The sequence below is a fragment of the Tamandua tetradactyla genome, chromosome 3 (genome assembly GCF_023851605.1).
Source record: "Tamandua tetradactyla isolate mTamTet1 chromosome 3, mTamTet1.pri, whole genome shotgun sequence".
In the NCBI taxonomy this organism is placed as follows: Eukaryota; Metazoa; Chordata; class Mammalia; order Pilosa; family Myrmecophagidae; genus Tamandua; species Tamandua tetradactyla.
The window spans coordinates 130,892,898-130,914,589 of record NC_135329.1 but is presented as its reverse complement, the minus strand read 5'-3'; the positions used below and the strand labels follow the sequence as shown (position 1 = coordinate 130,914,589).

The 21,692-nt window shown below is 39.1% G+C and overlaps 1 protein-coding gene across 6 annotated transcripts in view; it reads left to right on the top strand.

Moving 5' to 3' along the window:
* ITGB6 (integrin subunit beta 6) overlaps positions 1 to 21,692 on the top strand; it is a 144,099-nt gene that overhangs the window by 57,978 nt on the left and 64,429 nt on the right. For 3 of the 6 annotated variants that reach the window (XM_077153978.1, XM_077153980.1, XM_077153979.1), the window contains 5 exons: positions 7,086 to 7,193; positions 8,622 to 8,698; positions 9,583 to 9,662; positions 12,177 to 12,381; positions 13,012 to 13,258. In XM_077153978.1, the coding sequence (XP_077010093.1) occupies positions 8,638 to 8,698; positions 9,583 to 9,662; positions 12,177 to 12,381; positions 13,012 to 13,258 (593 nt within the window). In that variant the 5' untranslated portion in view covers positions 7,086 to 7,193; positions 8,622 to 8,637. Of the gene's footprint in view, positions 1 to 2,485; positions 2,640 to 7,085; positions 7,194 to 8,385; positions 8,516 to 8,621; positions 8,699 to 9,582; positions 9,663 to 12,176; positions 12,382 to 13,011; positions 13,259 to 21,692 lie in introns of those variants that run through there. The other 3 variants (XM_077153981.1, XM_077153982.1, XM_077153977.1) reach the window with 3 other exon arrangements.

The following is a 21,692-nucleotide window of genomic DNA, read 5'->3' as shown; positions in this document are numbered from 1 at the left end:
TAGCCTTTCCACTTCCCCTGAAGCGTGGGGCAACATGCTCAGTTTCATTTTGCTTTTGAATGTTTTGTACTGGGCTTAAATCAGAGAAGGAATAACAGGCTTATAAAATCCAGGACCATACTTCTGTCTTGTTGTGGGCGGTAAATAATCCATAGGATAATCCATAAGTAAACGAAAAAGGTAGCTAGATATGTACTATAGCTGGAACTAGGTAGCTGGAGAGAGACAAACATTTTACAAGTTCATTGTAGAATTTTGTTTAGTGATGACATCATTATGTTTCATGCACAGTAGTAATTCAAATTTATCTATTTTCCCCCAGCAGAGGTTTGCACAGTGATTCCGAACTTGGGCTCTATTTATTAAGCAGCAGTGTGATCTTGGGCATGTTACTTAGCTTCCCTGAACCTCAGTTTCCTCATGTGGAAAATGGAGATAAAATAGTACATAAGACATAGGGACATTGTGAGAACAAAATGCAGCAATTCTCATTAAATGTTTAACAGTGCTGGGCACACACTAGGTGCCCAACAAAATGAACTACAGTGAACATGGATCCTGAGTGAAATCAGCATGAATGAAGCTGCAGCCCAGGCCCCTCGCTTGCACAGGCTCCCAGGGATGCTGGGAGGGCCAGGAAGCTTCAGGGGATTCCGTGGGAGACAGGAAGGCAGGTTAACACCAGGAAGCATTACTCAGGAAGCACTCCTGTGTAAGCATATCTCATTTATTGCCCCAAGGAGATGTCAAAAAGAAAGGGGCTGCAATCCCCGAGGCTTCTGTAATTTGTTGTCATGTGTTGTTGTTTTCTCTCTCTCTCATTTTAAATAAGTCTATGCTGTCATACCTAACTAAATATTGACAATTTTGCATTCCTTTTCTTAAAGGGGGCCATCCTAAATCATTTAATCTTCAGGCCCACAAAATCTGGATTGCCCCTGAATTGTATAATTAAAACTTCGCCCAAATCCTGAAAGATAGTTATTATCACTATATCACTGTCAGAAAACGGGAAGGTGCTGAGAGATGAATGCTATCACCAAGAATATACTGGCAGACTGGGCAGGGCTAGAATTTGAATCCAAGTCCCTCTCTATCTAAAACCCAAACTCTTCCTGCTATAACCACTTCATCCTATCCTGGGAATCGTGAGGGCTTAAAAATATAAAAACAAAACCTACAGACTAGAGTATAAGGCCTAGGCCACAAAACATTTCTTGAACTCTTAGCACATTGTGGGCACTGTGCTCAGGGTAGTGGGAAACCCACACATATCCCTCTTGAAAATAATTCTTCTGAAGGTCTTGATAGGTGACTGAGGCATTGACTCCAGAGTCCTTGCTTTCTATGTTACACACTTGTACAAATCAGCTGTGCAATTCTGCAATCCACACTGTGCAGGGCATCACACTCAGAGTTACCTGAGGCTGGTCTCAATGACAAAGCATCAGTTTAAGGAGTCTTCTTTTAACTACTGGCTATGAAATGTTTTCAAAGAAAGGCAGCTGGAGATAGAGGACTTGTCAGCTGGTACTTGAAATAAAGCCATCCCAATAGCTGACTGTCATTCCCAAGGTCCCCAGAGTTCAGATTGGTTCCCAGCTAGGTTTGCTCAGTGTTTACTCTCCTAGGAGCATTCTGAGTTGCCCCACATGTGGTGTGGTTGAGTGGCTAGGTCTGAGGAGTGAACCAGGCTAAATAGAGTGAGTTGGATGAGTTCATATGACTTCCTGATGTCAAGGCACAGTGGAAGATGGCCCATTTCTAAGTTTCAGAAGAAATGGACAGCTAGGGGCAGAGTGTAGAATGATGTGCTTCCTTAAGCTCTGTGTGGTGGTCTGCCAACTCCAATTACCCTTCAGCTCATAGCCCTTGAAGAAGGTCAGATTCCCAAGGTAGTGAGAGCTCCCGACCTGGGGCTTTGAGCAACCAGGATGGTTGGATTCCACCCCATGGGCCCAGCAAACTTCTCTGGAGATGGAGATAGTGTGATATAAGATCTTTTAATTTTAAGGGATATAGAGATTCCCACAACCTCACATGAGCAATGGGAATTTGTGGTAAGAATACACATTGCTGTAAAGAAGGGAGGATCCTGGGGAAATACAAGGGAAGCCTGACCTCAGAGAGATCCTACCTGGAAGGGCATTTGGGATTCACAGCAGCTCTAGTGCTGGGTCATGTCCCTTTGCCTCAGCAGGTGGGTTTGTAGATCTGACTCCAGTATTCTTCAGTTCATGCAGCTCAGGGTCCCTTCTCTACTGTATTTACTTCTGATACTCTCGACCCAATATCTCATTTTCTACTCCGTTTGACTTTCCTTTGTCATGCCATGGACTTTTGTCTCCTTGTAGCCACCAATTCCTCCTAACATTGGCTCACTCCTGTGGCATCATGTTCCCTCTGACCTGATGCCCTTTCTATATATATCCTTCCAACCTTGGCTCCCACTACGTACTCCTGATTTTTCATCTGTATTTCCCAGGTCAAATACCACATATGAAGAAACATTCCAAGGGATTTTATAACATGCTGGCCAGCTCATGGATTGGCTGCTTGAGGAACAACTATTGCTACCTTCACCCACAGAGTTTGAACAGGGTACTTTCCAGAAGAGGCAGGTACCACACCTTCAGGAAGTAAGAATGTGTTTTTCCCTATGCCTAATAGCCTAGGTACAAATTATCCAGAGTGATGCCAAGGTGAAAACAGAGTGACTAGACATTTTCTCATAGCATTCTTCTATTTTATATTTGTCTTACTAACTTCTGCCCTTTCTCTGCAACTTGAATTTTAAGTCTTTTCTCAGCTTTCATCACAACCCAAGCAAGGAACACCGTTCCCTGCTTTTAATGGCATTAGTTACCTTCATAAGCCATGTATTCATTTGCTCATCTATTTACTCAAAATTCATTGAGTACCTGCTTTGCAAGAGATGATATATTCAACAATTGAGATATAAAATTCATCCATTTATGCAATAAAAATTAGTTTACTGCTTAGTAAGTGTCGGGTATTGTGCTACTTACTGGAAATATAAAGATAAATAAGACATAGTCCTTGCCTGATACGCAATAGGAAGTTAATAAAATTTGTTGAAATAATGAAGCCTTAAAGGAACTGACTACCTAGTGGGGTAAGAAACCAGTATTTGAGCAATTATAAACAAACTGAAAAGAGCTATCTTGCAGAAAAGGATGCCTTGAGATACCAAAAAGTTTTTTCAGGAGGCACTAACATCTACAGTGAGACCTGGAGGGTGAGATGAGTCAGCCAAGTGATAGGAATAAAATGGAGAGAAGGACATCCAAGCAACACAAAATGGCATGTGCAAAGGCTTGGAAGTGGGGGAAGAAATGAGTATTGGAGGAACTGCTGTTGAGGACAGGCAGTAAATAAATAAGTGCAATATATGATGTTAGGAACTGTGATGAAAGTCATTGCATGGTTCAGTACAGGGTTCTCCTTTCAAACACAGTGTAAAATTGAGCTTTTGGCTTTCCCTTGGGACCTTTTGTTTTTTTGTTTTAATTTTTTAAAACATGGAAACATACAAAAACGAACATTCTTACCATATGATCGTTCCATTCTTGGTATATAATCAATAACTCACAATATCATCACATAGTTGTATATTCATCACCATGATCATTTCTCAGAACATTTGCATCAATTCCAAAAAAGAAATAAAAAGAAAAAAGAAAAAAACCTCATACGTACCATACCCCTTACCCCACCCTCTCATTGATTGCTAGTATTTCTATCTACCCAATATATTTTAGCCTTTGTTTCCCCTATTTTTTTCTATACCCCTTATCACTCCCTTTCATTGATCACTAGCATTTCAATCTACTAAATTTATTTTAACATTTGTTCCCCCTATGGTTTATTTATTTTTAATCCCTCTGTTTTACTCATCTGTCCATACTGTAGAAAAAAGAAGCATCAGACACAAGGTTTTTACAATCCCACAGTCACATTGCGATGAAAGTTATATCATTATACAATCATCTTCAAGAAACATGGCTACTGGAACACAGCTCTACAGTTTCAGGCACTTCCCTCAAGCCTCTCCAATATACCTTAACTAAAAAGGTGATATCTATATAATACGTAAGAATAACCTCCAAGATAACCTCTTGACTCTGTTTGAAATTTCTCAGCCATTGATGCTTTATTTTGTCTCATTTCTCTCTTTCCCCTTTTGGTCTAGAAGGTTTTCTCAATCCCTTGATACTGAGTCTCTGCTCATTCTAGGATTTCCATCCCATGTTTCCAGGAAGGTTTACACCCCTGGGAGTCATGTCCCACGTAGAGAGGGGGATGGCAGTGAGTTTGCTTGTCGTGTTGGCTGAGAGAGAGAGATAGGCCACATCTGAGCAACGAAAGAGGTTCTCTGGGGGTGACTCTTAGGCATAATTTTAAGTGGGCTTAGCCTGTCCTTTTTGGGGATAAGTTTCATAGGCACAAACCCCAAGATTGAGGGCTCAGCCTATTGCTTTGGCTATCTACACTACTTGTGAGAATATCAGGAATTCTCCACATAGGAAAGTTGAATTTTCCCCTTTTCTCACCATTCCCCCAAGGGGACTTTGCAAATACTTTTTAATTCACTGTTCAAATCACTCTGGGGTTTATCAGGGCATCACTTGGACAAACCTACAAACTCTCATGCCCTACTCAAGGTTCCATGTACTTATGGTGTTCAGTTAAACTGTGGGACCTTATTGTTGATGTCTGCATCCAGTTAGCAGAGGGGCATGAAGACTGTCTGGAAGCGGCACACTCTATTTCTACTCGTTTTCCATTGGCACTAACTAGTGATTGGGGATTCTCTTAACCATGAGACAGGCTGGGAAAGGTAATCTGCGTTCTTAGGAAGAAGAGAAAACATGTTTTTGGTGGCAGCTAGAAACTCAGAGAAAATTTTTGAGAAAGTAGGCAAATCAAGAACAGTGCAGGCATTCATGATCCCAGCTCATCCAAAGTGCCAGATTGTAGTTTCTAGGGAGGATGGTACCCGGGAAAACCTCTGGGGACAGAGCAGCACTGTTCAGTCTACAGTATTTCAGGCAGTTGTGTGAAATGTCAGATCTTCTTATCATTTAAAGTAAGATCTGAAAATTGCATGCTCAATCTGTTGAAAGAGATGGGCGGTTACAGTAGTAGATTGTCAAGAATTGTGAAGGGTCTACAATTTTGCCTTACTTCAAACTGACAAGTTAGCTGCTAAAGATTCATGGATACTGAGAGAAGACATGAGATACCTGGGTCAGAGACAAAGGACTTTATTATTCACAGCAATAGCAGTAACCAGAGTGCCAACACTTTCTTGCACCAGCACCCTGGGCTCTGTTCCACTAGGTGACACGAAGAAGAAGAGGTGATTCCTGTATATGTAACAGCTATGTTATAAAGAGGAACCCTGAGCTTAGAGAAGCTGAATCTTTTTAAATTGGTGGTAAGCATACCTGCCCTTTGCTCTGGAGGAAGACATTATCTCTATTGTCCAAGGTTGTAGGCAATTCACCCTTTGCCCTGAAGATTGATACCATCTCTATCTTCTATGATAGAGATGTTTGCTTTACATCATCCTTTAATGAAGGCAGTCAGTGTCTCTGCTTGCAAGATGCACAGAAACATGAGACGCCCTTGGAGAATTGTCTCCCAATAAAATTGGTTCCTTTCTAGCAAGGAGTGCTCTTTTAATAACAGCTTCCTTTACTAGACTCCTCTCATCCTGGTCTTTAGATAGAGGCATGTCCCAGGGCTTGCTCCTCAAACTCTCCTCTATCTATGTGAACTTCCTTGGGGAGCTCATTCAGCTCATAATTTTAAATACCATCTCCATGCTGATCCCAAATTTGCAGTTTATACTCTGACATCACCCCCATTTTTAGACTCATATATCAAACTGCCGATGTGGCATCTTCACTTGATTATTTTCAAGACATCTCAAACCTAACCTGTTCTTGATTCCTATCCTCCACACAAAACCTGCTCCTTCCCCAGTGTAACCCATCCCAGCAAAGGCTATCATTTACTCAGTTGCTCAAGACTAAAAACTCTTTCTTTCATATCCACATCCAATCTATTAGTACATTTTGTTTTCAAATTATGTTCTGATTATCCCTCTCCCCTTATAACACCAACATCCCAGTCTAAGCCATCATTATCTCTGTCTACAGCAGTAAATTCCTAGTTGGTCTCCTGCCCCATATGCTTTAACCTCCACAGCAGCCAAAATGATCTTTTAAAATGTTAACTAAATGTAATCACAATTAATTAAATATAAATTAAATGATCATTCCCTTGATTTCTACCCAAAGACATCGCAACTCATTTAGACCATAATCCAAGGCCAAGACCACATATGATCAGACCTCTGCCTCCAATTCTAACTGCATATGCTAACCTCCTTCTCTCTTCTTGCACTCCACTGTTCTTGAAAATGAAATACCTAGGCTGCCACAGGGCCTCTGTACTTTGGTCTGTTGCCCAATTCATCTAAGGCTCCACTAGATATCACTTATCAGGTAAAGACTCCACAATTACCCTAAATAAAATAACCCTCTTTTCTTTTACCCTGCATTATCATTTTGGGGGTGGGTAGGAGTTGTGCATAGTCCGGGAAGCAGTGTTATCATTTTTCATAGCCCTTCTCACCACTTGACTTTAAGAATCTATCTCCCCATGATGGCTTCCTGAAGCATAAAATAAATATTCATGAGTCAAGAACTCAGTTTTGTTATGTCCTCAGCTTGGAGAACAATATTTGGCACAAAGTAGATGCTTTAAAAAATACTTGTTGAATGAATGGCTGAAGAATGAATAATAGATAATACCAGACACAAAAATGGAGGCAATATCAGGGGCACAGATACCTCAATCTTTCTCCTTCCTGCTAAACCAACTTAATGGCATATAACTGGTTTCTCTCAAAATGCATATTTTCTAACTCATTAATAATTTTGATACCTCTCTGCAAGATTCTTCCAGGTTTTTGTATGATGGAGTTCAAAATTGAACGAAGCCTTCTGAGAAGAACCTGAGTAGTCTGTAATTAGTTTTCCCTCTCTTCACAGGTTTTACATACTTGCCTAGAAATACACCTTTAAAACATAATCTCCCAGGACATAAGCCCAGTCACTAAGAAGCCTGTCGAAGTAATTCATTACTTGGAAAGTAATGAAGTGAGTATTTCTTGTTACTGGAGAAGTTGTAGGTTTACAAAAAAAAATCATACATAAATTCAGAGTCCTCATACCCCACCCTATTATTAATACCATACATTAGCATGGTACATTTGTTGCAAATGATGAAAGAACGTTTCTATAATTGTACTATTAACTATAGTCTATGATTTACATTAGAGCTCACTGTATTGTGCAGTCCTATGGTGGTTATTTTTTTTTCTCAAGTTTTCATTCTAACATGTGTACAACCTAAAATTTCCTCTTTTAACCACATTCACATATATAATTTAGTTCCATTAATTACATTTACAATATTTTGCTACCATCAGGGCCACCCATTGTCAAAACTTTTACAACACCCCAGGTGGAAACTCTGCACAATTTAAGCAATAATTTCCCATTCCCTTTCCCGATCCTGGGCCCTGGTAACCTGTATTCTAGTCTCTGACTCTATAAATTGGCATATTCTGATTACTTCATATCAGTGAGATCATACAATATTTGTCCTTTTGTGTCTGGTTTATTTCATTCAGCGTGGTGTAAGAAGAAAGTATTTGAAACCTGTTTGCAGCATCTACAAATCTGGAAGCACCCTCACCCTCCTGACTATTTTGGGAAAAAAAAATGCAATCAATACCATTAATTGAGCCATAGATTGTATATATTTTTAATTTTTCACCATTTAAGTCAACAAATAAACACCTCCTATGTGCTAAGTGGTGAGCTAGAAGCTGGGAAGATTGATACCGTCCATCAATTTTAAAAACAAGGGGACACAGTGTCTTGTTTCCCTAGCCTGCCTTCCAATATGGCTGTAAAACAATGACTTTTATTTTTCAAAGTTCATTTCAAGTCTCTGCAAAAGATTTAGCAATGGAATGCAAAAAAATCTCAGGTTATTTTTATTGAGCTTATTTTTTTTATCATCTGTACATGTAACCTATTTACTTGTGTTTTATTTATCATCTTTACTATTCACATTAAATTAAAATAATTTTATAAATAGCTGGATCAATTGCTATTTTTTCAATTGCTCTTTTTGACATTTCATTGATTAGGTTTTCACTAAAGTTATTAACTTTCTCTAGGATGCAGAGAGACTAATAGAATTTACACAAAAATTTCTGCTGAATGAATTTTCCCCACCTTCTTGGTGATTGTACACCTGCCTTCCTTATAAGGAGAACAAGGAAGTAAATCATGTTCAAGTTGCTTTTAAACACAGCTTTTCTTCTTTACCTGTCCAGGTAGCTTCTGTTTTCACTTCAGTCTTAATGGAAACTTTTTAATTTACATCTCAAGTTTCTTTTCAAAACAGTGTAAGTAGGATTTAAAATTTTATACTTCAAGAAAGATAGACTTTAACGAAGTTCAGTTTGGTCTTGTAATGTTGAAGGTAATTCATTTTTTAATCTGTCTGCACAGCGAGAACTGAAAACGAATGGGGATTGAACTGCTTTGCCTGTTCTTTCTATTTCTAGGAAGGAATGATTGCGTACAAGGTAAGACTTAAGTTCTCCGGTGTATTGCTTCTGTGGTGTATTTGACAAACCTGTCATTTGGTTCAGAAACTAGATCTGAAGTCATTTTTTACTTGATCTGTTCAAATGCTCTTTTGCCACTGAGCGAAAATGTTAACAAATTGCAGGCAGAAGCAGGGCTGTTCCCACAGCAAATGCTCTTCTTGGGTTAGCATAAATAAATACAGAAGTTGCACAGCCATATCAATGAGGAGAATTAAACAGCGTGACTATACAATTCTTAAAGCCATTGTGACAATCATTTTTGAAAACTTTTTTATTGTAAACAATACAGTAAAATAGGAAGTTATTATCCACTTAAGGATACTAAACACTTACTATCCACTTAAGAATAATAACCTTGAGAGGAAAAAAGGATTTTATTTTATTATTATTTTGTTTTACATGGGCAGACACCGGGAATAAAACCTGGGTCTCCGGCATGGGAGGCGAGAACTCTGCCACTGAGCCACCGTTGCTTGCCCAGGATTTTATTTTAAAAATAGAAATATACTACATTGAAGAGAGAAGCATTTTTAATGGGTACAAATAATTAAAAAAAATTAAAGTGACAAATACTGGATGAGGATGATAAACATGATGATCCTATATGTGAACATGTGGGAATTTTCCCATTTTAAGAAAAAAGAGAATTATAATTTTGGCTTATCAAATGTATATTTTAAATGTCATGGATATAACATAGGAACTTTTATAAGAAATGCTAACATTTTTGAGGCCCAATCTTTGAAGATGAAAATATACTGGATGAGGTTTTGTTCAAGCACTTTGAGAGCCTGAAGTCTCAGAAAAGGAATGGCTGCAAATGTACTGAATCCCTTGCATTTTGCTGGGTTTAAACACAGGTGGCTGTGCCGCTGGAGGTGCAGAGTCCTGTGAAGACTGCTTGCTCATTGGACCTCAGTGTGCTTGGTGTTCTCAGGAGGTAAAATAAAGATCTCAATAGGTTTTTTAAAAAGTGTTTACAGCTATGCATATGTTAATTCCATCAGTGATACCTCTGATAGCTACCTGGTTTTTAAAAGGCTGTATGAATAAAATGAATCAGAAAAGGAAAGTGTAAGCATTAGGCAGATCAAAGGGTCATTTGTATGATAACTTCCAAAAGCAATTTGCAGAATGAGGCAATGGATGTCCAAATTATTTCTCACCGGTTTCTTGTACAACACCGAGGCCCTCTGGATACTGAGATCACAGGGGTGTCGTTTTGTTAAGTTAAACATACACTAGACTTCATTATTCCGTCCAGGAACCAGGATCTATTCTGAACCATTGCTTGGTTCTAAGTGAAGCATTCCAGGTTTGGGGTAAACATCACTGTATAGATGTAATCCATTGCTCTTAAAAATGACATTTTCATGAGTTCAGTGACTCATTCCACACTGATGACAAAGACACATTCTCAAACACACATTCCTTACCTGCTTAAATCGAAAACAATGTGAAAGTAGTATGAGGATGATTGGAGGGACAATAAAAAGCCATCCTAAGTCATTTCCTGTCCTGTGACACTATCGAGCAATCTGTAAGTGCTTCATGGTAGTAAAGATTGGCCCTAGCTTCTGAATGTAAAGCAGTTCTCTACCCACTGAATCTCATAAAGAGAAGCCAAACACAAATCAAACCATACTTGACGGAAGTCAAGTTCAGCGAGACCTGAGTCACAGGCTCAAAGGAGGAAAAACTGTTTACCTGATTCAGAACCAGCTGTAACTGTTAAAACCCAGTTTCCAAGTTTAATGTGCGTTCTTGCAGGCGAGCGTCACAGACAACAAGCACAGACTGAGCTCATCCCCCCCACTACTGCCTTAAATGACAGGGACATAAACAAAGTTATACTTTTTTGAGCTCATGTATCACCAAAGTAACTTGAAAATATACAAGGAGGGGAAAACCTGTATGTTTTTTGGACATTGACTTCCTGAAGAAGAAAGTGCTCTTTTCATGCCGGAGACATAAACAACCAATCAATCTAACAAAATGCCCACCTCTAAATTTTTAATTAATTGTACTTTTTATCATTAGAGCATTTAAGTAATGCCATTCTTACTTGTGGATTATACTTGTAGACAAAATATTGTCAAATTTGAAGGCAGATTTTTCTAAGAGGTCATTCTAGTGGTAGAAGTGATCAGTTTATCAGTTGAGACAATTGGAGGAAAAAATCAATTAGGCTTCTGCTTAGAGCAGATAGAAAATAGATTCTGTGGAAATGCTGTCTCTGATCTTTTAGCAAAGGCAGCGACTACAGACACTAGCTGGCACCCTGTGTCGAGAAGACACCACTGAGCGCAGTAAGAAAGAATGCAGTTATCGTTTCCACTCTTTGCCTTGGATGTATCACGGGAAGTTACAGAGCTTGCTCTGCCTGGCCTAGGGCTTCAAATATGCATAGGCCTACTTATAGACCTATAAGAAATTATATTCCCCAAAATTAATTTCAGAAGAAATACAACTTTCCTAGTTGGTGAAAACAGCAGGTGTGGCTTAGAATTCGGGGAGTGAGGAAAAAAACAAGTCTTGGTTAGCACCGTCTCCAACCATGAGACTTAATGGGCCCCTAGTTCAGTTTTGCCCTGAGCCTCATCAGCTCTAGAGCAGCCGTGGCTATCAGGAAAAACAGGTGTGTTTCCCTCAGCTCCATCTCTCTGTTCTGGACATTCGGGGCCTCCTTTGGTCTGGCCACTATCTACTTAGAGGCACAGCATCTCACTGCTCTTGGACACTCAGGTGGGTCTGATGGCGATATCGGAAGCTCCTAAATCCTACACAGAAAATAGCCCTATACACCATCTTCTCTTTGCCTTCCTTTCCTTGCCTCGAAATCTAGAAGAAAGTTCTAAAAGGCTTTGAACTGGGAACAGGCATTTCAGTTTAAAGTCCCCAAGAGGTCAGTTGTACTATAAAATAATGCCGTAACATAAGAAAACCACATCAATGAATAAAACTGGTCCAGAGTGCTATGTCCCGATCCCTGTCCTTTAGGAACCTACAGAAAAGTGCTCTTTGTCACTAGGTTTGGTAATAGACACATTGGAGGGCTCAAGACAGCCCTAGGATTCCATGAATCTGCAGGTTGTTTTTGAGCAGATGTACTCACAGAATGACGTCTCCTCTATGGGCCCAACTGTTTCAAGGATTGGATCATGTGACACAGAAGAAACTCTAAAGAACAGGGCATTAGGAAAAAGAAACCATTGTGGGGGATTCAATTGAATATAATTAAAAGGAGAGTCTGATTTCATTCCAAATTTTACTGGCAGAATACTCTTGTTATTCGTCTATAACTTACTTTTGACTTATAATCAATGCCAGGGATGTAGGAATATGATATACTGAGTATGGCAAGATGCCTAGCTAGCACAACATGGAAAAATAGTCAGTTGTTGTCATTTAGTATAGAAATGCAAAATCGCCTCTTTTTTTTTTTCTCTTTTAGAATTTTACCCATCCATATGGAGTTGGTGAAAGGTGTGATACCCCAGCAAATCTTTTAGCTAAAGGATGTCAATTAACCTTCATCGAAAACCCTGTCTCCCAAGTAGAAATACTTAGAAATAAGCCTCTCAGTGTAGGCAGACAGAAAAATAGTTCCGACATTGTTCAGATTGCACCTCAAAGCTTGACTCTTACATTAAGACCAGGTACGTTGTAGTTTCCTGATAGAAGGAAAGAAGCTTCTCTTCTGCATTAGTTCATGCAACTAAATCTAATGTCTAATGGTAATATCGCTGTTCTGCAAATATATTTTGTTTTGTGTTACATGTCATTGTTTATTGTGATACAAGTTTCCTATTCATATGGAAGTGGAAAATTGCTTCTTTAATACTTTTCTTTATTCACATTGGTCACTTACCCTCTAAATGTGTTACTAAAAAAGCCTTATCTAATAGGAACCATTTGAATTACTCTAATGTTAAGGATTTCTTCACATTTATTCAAGGATTGTAACATAGGCTTGAAACTCACCTTTATTTTGTTCTTCTTTTCTAATCCTGTGCACACAGAAAGTCCAGTTTATCTTCCATCTAAATAGATGCCAGTTTTCCCAAGGGGATATAAAATATTCCAACTCACACCTCCTTCAGTAGCTCTAAACTCACTCATGAAGTGGCTCATCCATTTATACGCTTTACCACCAAGTTCATGAAATCATAAGTATCTTCGATAAGTTCTAATTGAAATGCAATAACCAATTGGCCCAGTGGTTGGCCAGTTATGTCTAAGTCTTGGTATGTTTTGATTTATTGGCTTTGCCTGTGGGGACTTTGCAGGTGGTGAACAGACCCTGCAAGTGCAGGTCCGCCAGACCGAGGATTACCCGGTGGACTTGTATTACCTCATGGACCTCTCAGCCTCCATGGATGATGACCTCAACACAATAAAAGAGCTGGGCTCCCTGCTTTCCAAGGAGATGTCTAATTTAACTAGCAACTTTAGACTCGGCTTTGGTTCTTTTGTGGAAAAACCTGTCTCCCCTTTTATGAAAACAACGCCAGAAGAAATCGCCAACCCTTGCAAGTAAGTAAATCATTCTTTGGCAGCATTGTACACTGGTTTTCTGTAGAGAGAGCCCTGCTCACAGCTGCAGTTGCCAGGAGTTTGTTAACTCTTGGCATTTCCCTCTATCTAGTTGGATCTCAGTAGCTCTCCTGGTTGCCTGGGCTCTCTGGAGTCGGGATGAAGCCCTTTAACTCCATGGTCCTAGCCTTGGGTCCTTGCAGCACCTAAAGCATCTGCTTCTCTATGGAGATGCTATGTAGGATGTGGAAACTTGGCTTCATTCTCTGCAGACAAAGGAAATGACTCCCTCGCAGGCCACTGGACTGTGACCACCTCCAACCACTCAGAGAATTCTGCTTATAATAATCACCACCTCCTGAGGCTGACAGTGACCATGCTTTCTTAGAGTATCTTTTTCTACTAATACGGTTACTGCCAAAACAGTAATTTTTGCTGTTGCTTCTGACATACTTTGGGAAATGTGGGATTGTATTATTGCTTTCAGAAGGTCATTACGGCCCTCTGCTTTTGAGTTATGTAGAAAATTAGGCAGTGACCCCATTATAATACTCCATAATCAGCAATTTAAACTGTATTATCCAGGTGATGGTGAAGGGCAAATTGCCTTGTGGTGGCTTACCTGCATGGTCAATCACGTGTTTAAAATCAAATTGTTTAATATCCTTCTATTTTAAAACAGCGACTATTTGTTCTAGCCCAGACCCCATGTTGTGGGCTTTACAAACATGATCTCATTCAGTCTTCATAGCAGCAGGTTAAAGCAGGTTTCATCGTCCCATATCAGAGACAGTTACAGAGGATCGGAGAGGTTAGTAATTTGCCGAAGGCCACATGACTAATCAGTGACAGATTAATTTTTCCAAGGTCACATAATTCATAATTTTCCCTGCAGTCTGTACCAACACCTGATTTGTTCCAAAACTGAGCCTTTAGCTACTTTACATCTGGTACACTTGAAATGATTTTTCTGAAGTGATATGGGCCTTTAATACTTTTGTATATCAAAGGCACCAATTTCCATTAAAAATAGCTTTTATACTATTATTTCTTAAAATCTGAATGTGGTTCGCAACTAAAATCTAATCTAGCCAAAATAATTTGACCATGAAAGGAATTCATCACTGATTACAACTCATTGGAATTGTGTTTGGTGGCAAGTATCAGACACAGTGGCTTAAATAAGAAAGAGATTTTTTCCTGTCTCTGTCACATAAAAGATGTCCAGAGAAAGGCAATTCAGGTTGGTATTGCAGCTCTACAGAACAGGAATCTGAACTTCTTTGACTTTCTGCTCTGCCATCATTGGCACTTGATTCTACCTTCAAGGCCCTAAAAGGCTGCTGAGGCACTGATCATCACTTCTTAATTCCTGACAGGAAGAAAAGGAGGAAAACAGGGCAGGCCAATAAAGGGTGCATGCTAGCTGTCTTTTCCCTTTTATTGAAGTATAATTGGAGTACACTAACATGCACACATCAGAAGTGTTTGGTTTGATAGGTTTTGACAGTTGAATATACCCATGTACCCACCACCCAAAACAAGAGATAGAACAATTTCATCATCTCAGAAAGTACCCTCATGCACTTTCATAGTCAGTTCCACTTTTCCAGAAGGAACCACTTTCTGACATCTAAACTGTCGATTAGTTTTGTCTATTCTTGGACTTCATGTAAGTGGAATAATTGAATATATGCATGCTGTGTATTCAACACCTTGTTTCCTTTTCTTTTTTCTTCATTTCTGGTTTTGTTTTGTTTGTTTTTTCTGCTAAGTAATAGTCCATTGTACGGATTTACTCCATTTTGCTTATTCATTCCTCCACTGAGGGACATTTTGATTGCTTCCATTTTCGGCCATCATGAAAAATGCTGCTATTATCATTTGCATATATAAATCTCTATGTGGACATGTGTCTTTATTTTTCTTGGGTAGATCTCTAGGAGTAGAGGTGCCAACTCATATGAGAAGTATACATTTAATTTTTTTTAAACTACCAAACTGTTTTTCAAGTGGCTGAACCATTTTTCATTCCCATCAGCATCATATGAAGGTTCTAATTGTTCCCAGTTTCTCCACATACTTGATGAAGTTTGGTATTGTCAGTCTTCTACATTTCAACCATTCTAATAGGTATAGAGTGGCCTCTCGTAGTTTTAATTTGCATTTCCCTAATGACCAATGATGTTGCACTTCTTTTCATGTGCTTATTTACGTTCTTATGTCTTATTTTGTGAAGTGCCTTTTCAAATCTTTTGTCTGGTTAAAGAAAATTAGATTGCATTCTTATGAATGTGTTATGAGTCGTTTATTTATTTCTGAGCTCAAACTCTTTGTCAAATATATATTTCACAGATATTTGTTCCCAGAAGTTTTTATTTTCTTAGTAATGTCTTTGATCAAAAAAAGTTTTTAATTTTAATGATGTCCAATTTGTCAATTTTTTATTTGATAGTTGTGTTTTTTGTTCTGCTACAGAATATTTGCCTACCCCAAGGTTGCAAAGATTCCTTTTAAGTTTTCTTCTAGAAGCTTTATAGTTAAAACTTTACTAGGTCAATGACGTCAAATTCATTTCTGTATTTAGAATGAGAAAAAAGATCTAGGTTCGTTTTGTTTCCCATAAGGATGTCCAATTATTCTAGCACTGTTTGTTAAGAAAGACTTATCTACTTCCGGAGAAGATGGCAGCTTAGTAAGAAGCGCGGATCTTAGTTTCTCCTGCCGGACAGCTACTAGGGGAGTAGAAATGATACAGAACAGCTCCCAAAGCCACAAAAGAGATAAAAAAGACAGCGTACTCCATCCTGGAACGGCTGGCTGGCTGAGAGAACGCGCTCTGGTGAGATCGCCGAGGGGCGCGAGCTTCACCGGGCGGGGCAGCAAGCGACCGGAGTCACTCCCTTCCCCCTTCCCGGGCCGGCTGGGAGAATTGGACAGGCGGTCCCCTCAAACCGTGGTGGCTGGCGCCCACACCACGCGCGGCCCCCCGGACCAACTGAGAGAATTGGATCGGAAATCCCCAGGCCGCGGAGAACGGTGACGGGGGGGGGGGCCCTTCCAAACCCGTGACTCCCCGGGAACGTGCACTCTCCCGGGCGGGCCGCTGCGGCTGGCGCCCTCCCGCTACGCTTGGCGCCCCGGGCCGACTAGGAAATTCGGACGGGCGCTTTCCCGGGCTGCGGCGGCCAGCGACCCTCCCCGCGTTTGGACCCTGGGCCGGCTGGCACTCTTCCAAGCCGTTTTGGCTAGCGAACCTCCCAGACGGTGAGAGTTTTCCAAAGTTAAAGGACCCACAGCACCTTTTACTGGTGGGACCCGCAGACAAACGTGTGCCACGAGCGCCACCTACTGGGCAGGATAAGAAAAACAGAACCCAGAGATTTCACAGAAAAATCTTACAACCTTGTTGGGTCCGACACCCAGGGAAATCTGACTAAATACACAGACGCCAGCAGCAGAAGATAACTGTCCACGCTCAGAAGATTGAGAATATGGCCCAGTCAAAGGAACAAACCAATAGTTCAAATGAGATACAAGAACTGAGACAACTAATGCTGAATATACAAACAGAAATGGAAAACCTCTTCAAAAATGAAATCGATAAATTGAGGGAGGACATGAAGAGGACATGGGCTGAACATAAAGAAGAAATAGAAAAACTGAAAAAACAAATCACAGAACTTATGGAAGTGAAGAATAAAGTAGAAAAGATGGAAAAAACAATGATACCTACAATGATAGATTTAAAGAGACAGAAGATAGAATTAGTGATTTGGAGGATGGAACATCTGAATTCCAAAAAGAAACAGAAACTATAGGGAAAAGAATGGAAAAATTTGAACAGGGTATCAGGGAACTCAAGGACAATGTGAACCGCACAAATATACGTGTTGTGGGTGTCCCAGAAGGAGAAGAGAAGGGAAAAGGAGGAGAAAAACTAATGGAAGAAATTATCACTGAAAATTTCCCAACTCTTATGAAAGACCTAAAATTACAGATCCAAGAAGTGCAGCACACCCCAAAGAGATTAGACCCAAACAGGCGTTTTCCAAGACACTTACTAGTTAGAATGTCAGAGGTCAAAGAGAAAGAGAGGATCTTGAAAGCAGCAAGAGAAAAACAATCCATCACATACAAGGGAAACCCAATAAGACTATGTGTAGATTTCTCAGCAGAAACCATGGAGGCTAGAAGACAGTGGGATGATATATTTAAATTACTAAAAGAGAAAAACTGCCAACCAAGACTCCTATATCCAGCAAAATTATCCTTCAAAAATGAGGGAGAAATTAAAACATTCTCAGACAAAAAGTCACTGAGAGAATTTGTGACCAAGAGACCAGCTCTGCAAGAAATACTAAAGGGAGCACTAGAGTCAGATACAAAAAGACAGAAGAGAGAGGTATGGAGAAGAGTATAGAAAGAAGGAAAATCAGATATGATATATATAATACAAAAGGCAAAATGTTAGAGGAAAATATTATCCAAACAGTAATAACACTAAATGTCAATGGACTGAATTCCCCAATCAAAAGACATAGATTGGCAGAATGGATTAAAAAACAGGATCCTTCTATATGCTGTCTACAGGAAACACATCTTAGACCCAAAGATAAACATAGGTTGAAAGTGAAAGGTTGGGAAAAGATATTTCATGCAAATAACAACCAGAAAAGAGCAGGAGTGGCTACACTAATATCTAACAAATTAGACTTCAAATGTAAAGCAGTTAAAAGAGACAAAGAAGGACACTATCTACTAATAAAAGGAACAATTAAACAAGAAGACATAACAATCATAAATATTTACGCACCGAACCAGAATGCCCCAAAATACGTGAGGAATACACTGCAAACACTGAAAAGGGAAATAGGCTCATATATCATAATAGTTGGAGACTTCAATTCACCACTCTCATCAATGGACAGAACATCTAGACAGAGGATCAATAAAGAAATAGAGAATCTGAATATTACTATAAATGAGCTAGACTTAACAGACATTTATAGGACATTACATCCCACAACAGCAGGATACACCTTTTTCTCAAGTGCTCATGGATCATTCTCAAAGATAGACCATATGCTGGGTCACAAAGCAAGTCTTAACAAATTTAAAAAGATTGAAATCATACACAACACTTTCTCGGATCATAAAGGAATGAAGTTGGAAATCAATAATAGGCGGAGTGCCAGAAAATTCACAAATACGTGGAGGCTCAACAACACACTCCTAAACAACGAGTGGGTCAAAGAAGAAATTGCTAGAGAAATTAGCCAATACCTCGAGGCAAATGAAAATGAAAACACAACATATCAAAACTTATGGGACGCAGCAAAGGCAGTGCTAAGAGGGAAATTTATTGCCCTAAATGCCTATATCAGAAAAGAAGAAAAGGCAAAAATTCAGGAATTAACTATCCATTTGGAAGAACTGGAGAAAGAACAGCAAACTAATCCCAAAGCAAGCAAAAGGAAAGAAATAACAAAGATTAGAGCAGAAATAAATGAAATTGAAAACAATAGAGAAAATCAATAAGGCCAGAAGTTGGTTCTATGAGAAAATCAATAAGATTGATGGGCCCTTAGCAAGATTGACAAAAAGAAGAAGAGAGAGGATGCAAATAAATAAGATCAGAAATGGAAGAGGAGACATAACTACTGACCTCACAGAAATAAAGGAGGTAATAACAGGATACTATGAACAACTTTACGCTAATAAATACAACAATTTAGAGGAAATGGATGGGTTCCTGGAAAGACATGAACAACCAACTTTGACACAAGAAGACATAGATGACCTCAACAAACCAATCACAAGTAAAGCAATTGAATCAGTCATTCAAAAGCTTCCTAAAAAGAAAAGTCCAGGACCAGACGGCTTCACATCTGAATTCTATCAAACATTCCAGAAAGAATTACTACCAACTCTCCTCAAACTCTTCAAAAAAATCGAAGCAGAGGGAAAACTACCTAATTCATTCTATGAAGCCAACATCACCCTCATACCAAAACCAGGCAAAGATATTACAAAAAAAGAAAACTACAGGCCAATATCTCTAATGAATATAGATGCAAAAATCCTCAATAAAATTCTAGCAAATCGTATCCAACAACACATTAAAAGAATTATACATCATGACCAAGTAGGATTCATCCCAGGTATGCAAGGATGGTTCAACATAAGAAAATCAATTAATGTAATACACCATATCAACAAATCAAAGCAGAAAAATCACATGATCATCTCAATTGATGCAGAGAAGGCATTTGACAAGATTCAACATCCTTTCCTGCTGAAAACACTTCAAAGGATAGGAATACAAGGGAACTTCCTTAAAATGATAGAGGGAATATATGAAAAACCCACAGCTAATATCATCCTCAATGGGGAAAAATTGAAAACTTTCCCCCTAAGATCAGGAACAAGACAAGGATGTCCACTATCACCACTATTATTCAACATTGTGTTGGAGGTTCTAGCCAGAGCAATTAGACAAGAAAAAGAAATACAAGGTATCAAAATTGGAAAGGAAGAAGTAAAACTCTCACTGTTTGCAGACAATATAATACTATACGTCAAAAACCCGGAAAAATCCACAACAAAACTACTAGAGCTAATAAATGAGTACAGCAAAGTAGCAGGTTACAAGATCAACATTCAAAAATCTGTAGCATTTCTATACACTAGCAATGAACAAGCGGAGGGGGAAATCAAGAAATGAATCCCATTTACAATTGCAACTAAAAGAATAAAATACCTAGGAATAAATTTAACTAAAGAGACAAAAAACCTATATAAAGAAAACTACAAAAAACTGCTAAAAGAAATCACAGAAGACCTAAATAGATGGAAGGGCATACCGTGTTCATGGATTGGAAGACTAAATATAGTTAAGATGTCAATCCTACCTAAATTGATTTACAGATTCAATGCAATACCAATCAAAATCCCAACAACTTATTTTTCAGAAATAGAAAAACCAATAAGCAAATTTATCTGGAAGGGCAGGGTGCCCCGAATTGCTAAAAACATCTTGAGGAAAAAAAACGAAGCTGGAGGTCTCGTGCTGCCTGACTTTAAGGCATATTATGAAGCCACAGTGGTCAAAACAGCATGGTATTGGCATAAAGATAGATACATCGACCAATGGAATCGAATAGAGTGCTCAGATATAGACCCTCTCATCTATGGACATTTGATCTTTGATAAGGCAGTCAAGCCAACTCACCTGGGACAGAGCAGTCTCTTCAATAAATGGTGCCTAGAGAACTGGATATCCATATGCAAAAGAATGAAAGAAGACCCATCTCTCACACCCTATACAAAAGTTAACTCAAAATGGATCAAAGATCTAAACATTAGGTCTAAGACCATAAAACAGTTAGAGGAAAATGTAGGGAGATATCTTATGAATCTTACAATTGGAGGCAGTTTTATGGACCTTAAACCTAAAGCAAGAGCACTGAAGAAGGAAATAAATAAATGGGAGCTCCTCAAAATTAAACACTTTTGTGCATCAAAGAACTTCATCAAGAAAGTAGAAAGACAGCCTACACAATGGGAATCAATATTTGGAAACGACATATCAGATAAAGGTCTAGTATCCAGAATTTATAATGAGATTGTTCAACTCAACAACAAAAAGACAGCCAACCCAATTACAAAATGGGAAAAAGACTTGAATAGACACCTCTCAGAGGAGGAAATGCAAATGGCCAAAAGGCACATGAAGAGATGCTCAATGTCCCTGGCCATTAGAGAAATGCAAATCAAAACCACAATGAGATATCATCTCACACCCACCAGAATGGCCATTATCAACAAAACAGAAAATGACAAGTGCTGGAGAGGATGCAGTGAAAGAGGCACACTTATCCACTGTTGGTGGGAATGTCAAATGGTGCAACCACTGTGGAAGGCAGTTTGGCGGTTCCTCAAAAAGCTGAATATAGAATTGCCATACAACCCAGCAATACCATTGCTGGGAATCTACTCAAAGGAATTAAGGGCAATAACTCAAACGGACATTTGCACACCAATGTTTATAGCAGCGTTATTTACAATTGCAAAGAGATGGAAACAGCCAAAATGTCCATCAACAGACGAGTGGCTAAACAAACTGTGGTATATACATACGATGGAATGTTATGCAGCTTTAAGGCAGGATAAACTTATGAAGCATGTAATAACATGGATGGACCTAGAGAACATTATGCTGAGTGAGTCTAGCCAAAAACTAAAAGACAAATACTGTATGGTCCCAATGATGTGAATCGACACTCGAGAATAAACTTGGAATATGTCATTGGTAACAGAGTTCAGCAGGAGTTAGAAACAGGGTAAGATAATGGGTAATTGGAGCTGATGGGATACAGACTGTGCAATAGGACTAGATACAAAAACTCAAAAATGGACAGCACAATAATAC